General features: G+C 61.9%; 1 protein-coding gene across 1 annotated transcript in view; it reads left to right on the top strand.

Moving 5' to 3' along the window:
* Positions 1 to 967, top strand: part of CILP2 (cartilage intermediate layer protein 2) — a 6,333-nt gene extending 5,366 nt beyond the window's left edge. The window contains 1 exon segment of the mRNA XM_014545795.1: positions 9 to 967. Within this exon segment, the coding sequence (XP_014401281.1) occupies positions 9 to 956 (948 nt within the window). The 3' untranslated portion in view covers positions 957 to 967.
* Positions 968 to 1,404: the final 437 nt, after the last annotated feature.

The following is a 1,404-nucleotide window of genomic DNA, read 5'->3' as shown; positions in this document are numbered from 1 at the left end:
TGGACAAGCTCGGGTACCGCCGCACCGACCACGACGACCCTGCCCTGAAACGCAACGGCTTCCGCATCAACCTCGCCAAACCCAGGCCTGGCGACCCCACCGAAGCCAAAGGCCCGGTGTACCCGTGGCGCAGCCTGCGGGAGTGCCAGGAGGCCCCGGTGACCGCCAGCCACTTCCGCTTCGCGCGCATGGAGGCCGACAAGTACGAGTACAACGTGGTCCCATTCCGGGAGGGCGCGCCGGCCTCCTGGACCGGAGACCTCCTGGCCTGGTGGCCCAACCCACAGGAGTTCCGGGCCTGCTTCCTCAAGGTGAAGGTTCAAGGCCCGCAGGAGTACATGATCCGCTCCCACAACGTGGGGGGCAGCCACCCACGCACCCAGGGCCAGCTCTATGGGCTGCGGGATGCCCGCAGCGTGAGAGACCCCCAGCGCCCTGGAACGTCTGCTGCCTGCCTGGAGTTCAAGTGCAGCGGGATGCTGTTCGACCAGCGACAGGTGGACAGGACGCTGGTGACTATCATACCCCAGGGTAGCTGTCGTCGTGTGGCCGTCAACGGGCTCCTTCAGGATTACTTGGCCCGGCACCCCCCACCCGCTCCCGCTGATGACCCAGCCACCTTTGCCATGCTGGCCCCGCTGGACCCTCTGGGTCACAACTACGGCGTCTACACGGTCACTGACCAGAGCCCGAGGCTGGCGAAGGAGATCGCCATTGGCCGTTGCTTCGATGGCTCCTCTGACGGCTTCTCCAGGGAGATGAAGGCTGATGCAGGCACAGCTGTCACATTCCAGTGCCGGGAACCAGTGGCGGGTCGGCCCAGCCTCTTCCAGAGGCTGCTGGAGTCCCCGGCAACAGCGCTTGGTGACATCCGCAGGGAGATGAGTGAGGTGGCCCAGGCACAGGCCTGAGCTGAGGGTCTCCTCCGTACCCTCCAAGGCAGGGCCTGGCAGTGACCTGGGCCCCCGCCTTGCTCCTCTGCCTTGCTCCGGACTTCTCTGTCCCTGGGGAGTCTCACCCCCTTCTCCAGATGCCCACTGCTCAGAATCCAGAGTCAGGGGCAATGGTGGAAATGCCAAGAAGGTGATTATTGCTGAGAGATGCTAAATGGAGCTCGAGTTCGTCCTGACCGTGGGAGCCAGCATCCCGGAGACCGTCCAGGCTGGAGGGAATGGCTCCCAGATCACATGCTCTGATTTCAATTATATTTTGACTCTGATTTCAAATATTCTGCCCCTTGGGATTTCTGACCTTCGGCCTCAAGACCTCTGTGTGTCACTGAACAAGGTGCTTTATCGGGTCCTCTGCCTCAAGCTTTGTTCTGGGGGTTATTTATTGAAACAAAGCCTGTGGGTTGATCATGGGAGTGTATGGGAAGTCCAGGCCCAGTGAAGGTCTGGGAAA

The sequence above is a fragment of the Myotis brandtii genome, unplaced genomic scaffold, assembly GCF_000412655.1.
Source record: "Myotis brandtii unplaced genomic scaffold, ASM41265v1 scaffold421, whole genome shotgun sequence".
NCBI classification, from domain to species: Eukaryota; Metazoa; Chordata; class Mammalia; order Chiroptera; family Vespertilionidae; genus Myotis; species Myotis brandtii.
The sequence above is the reverse complement of the archived record's forward strand: the minus strand, read 5'-3'. Positions and strand labels throughout refer to the sequence as shown.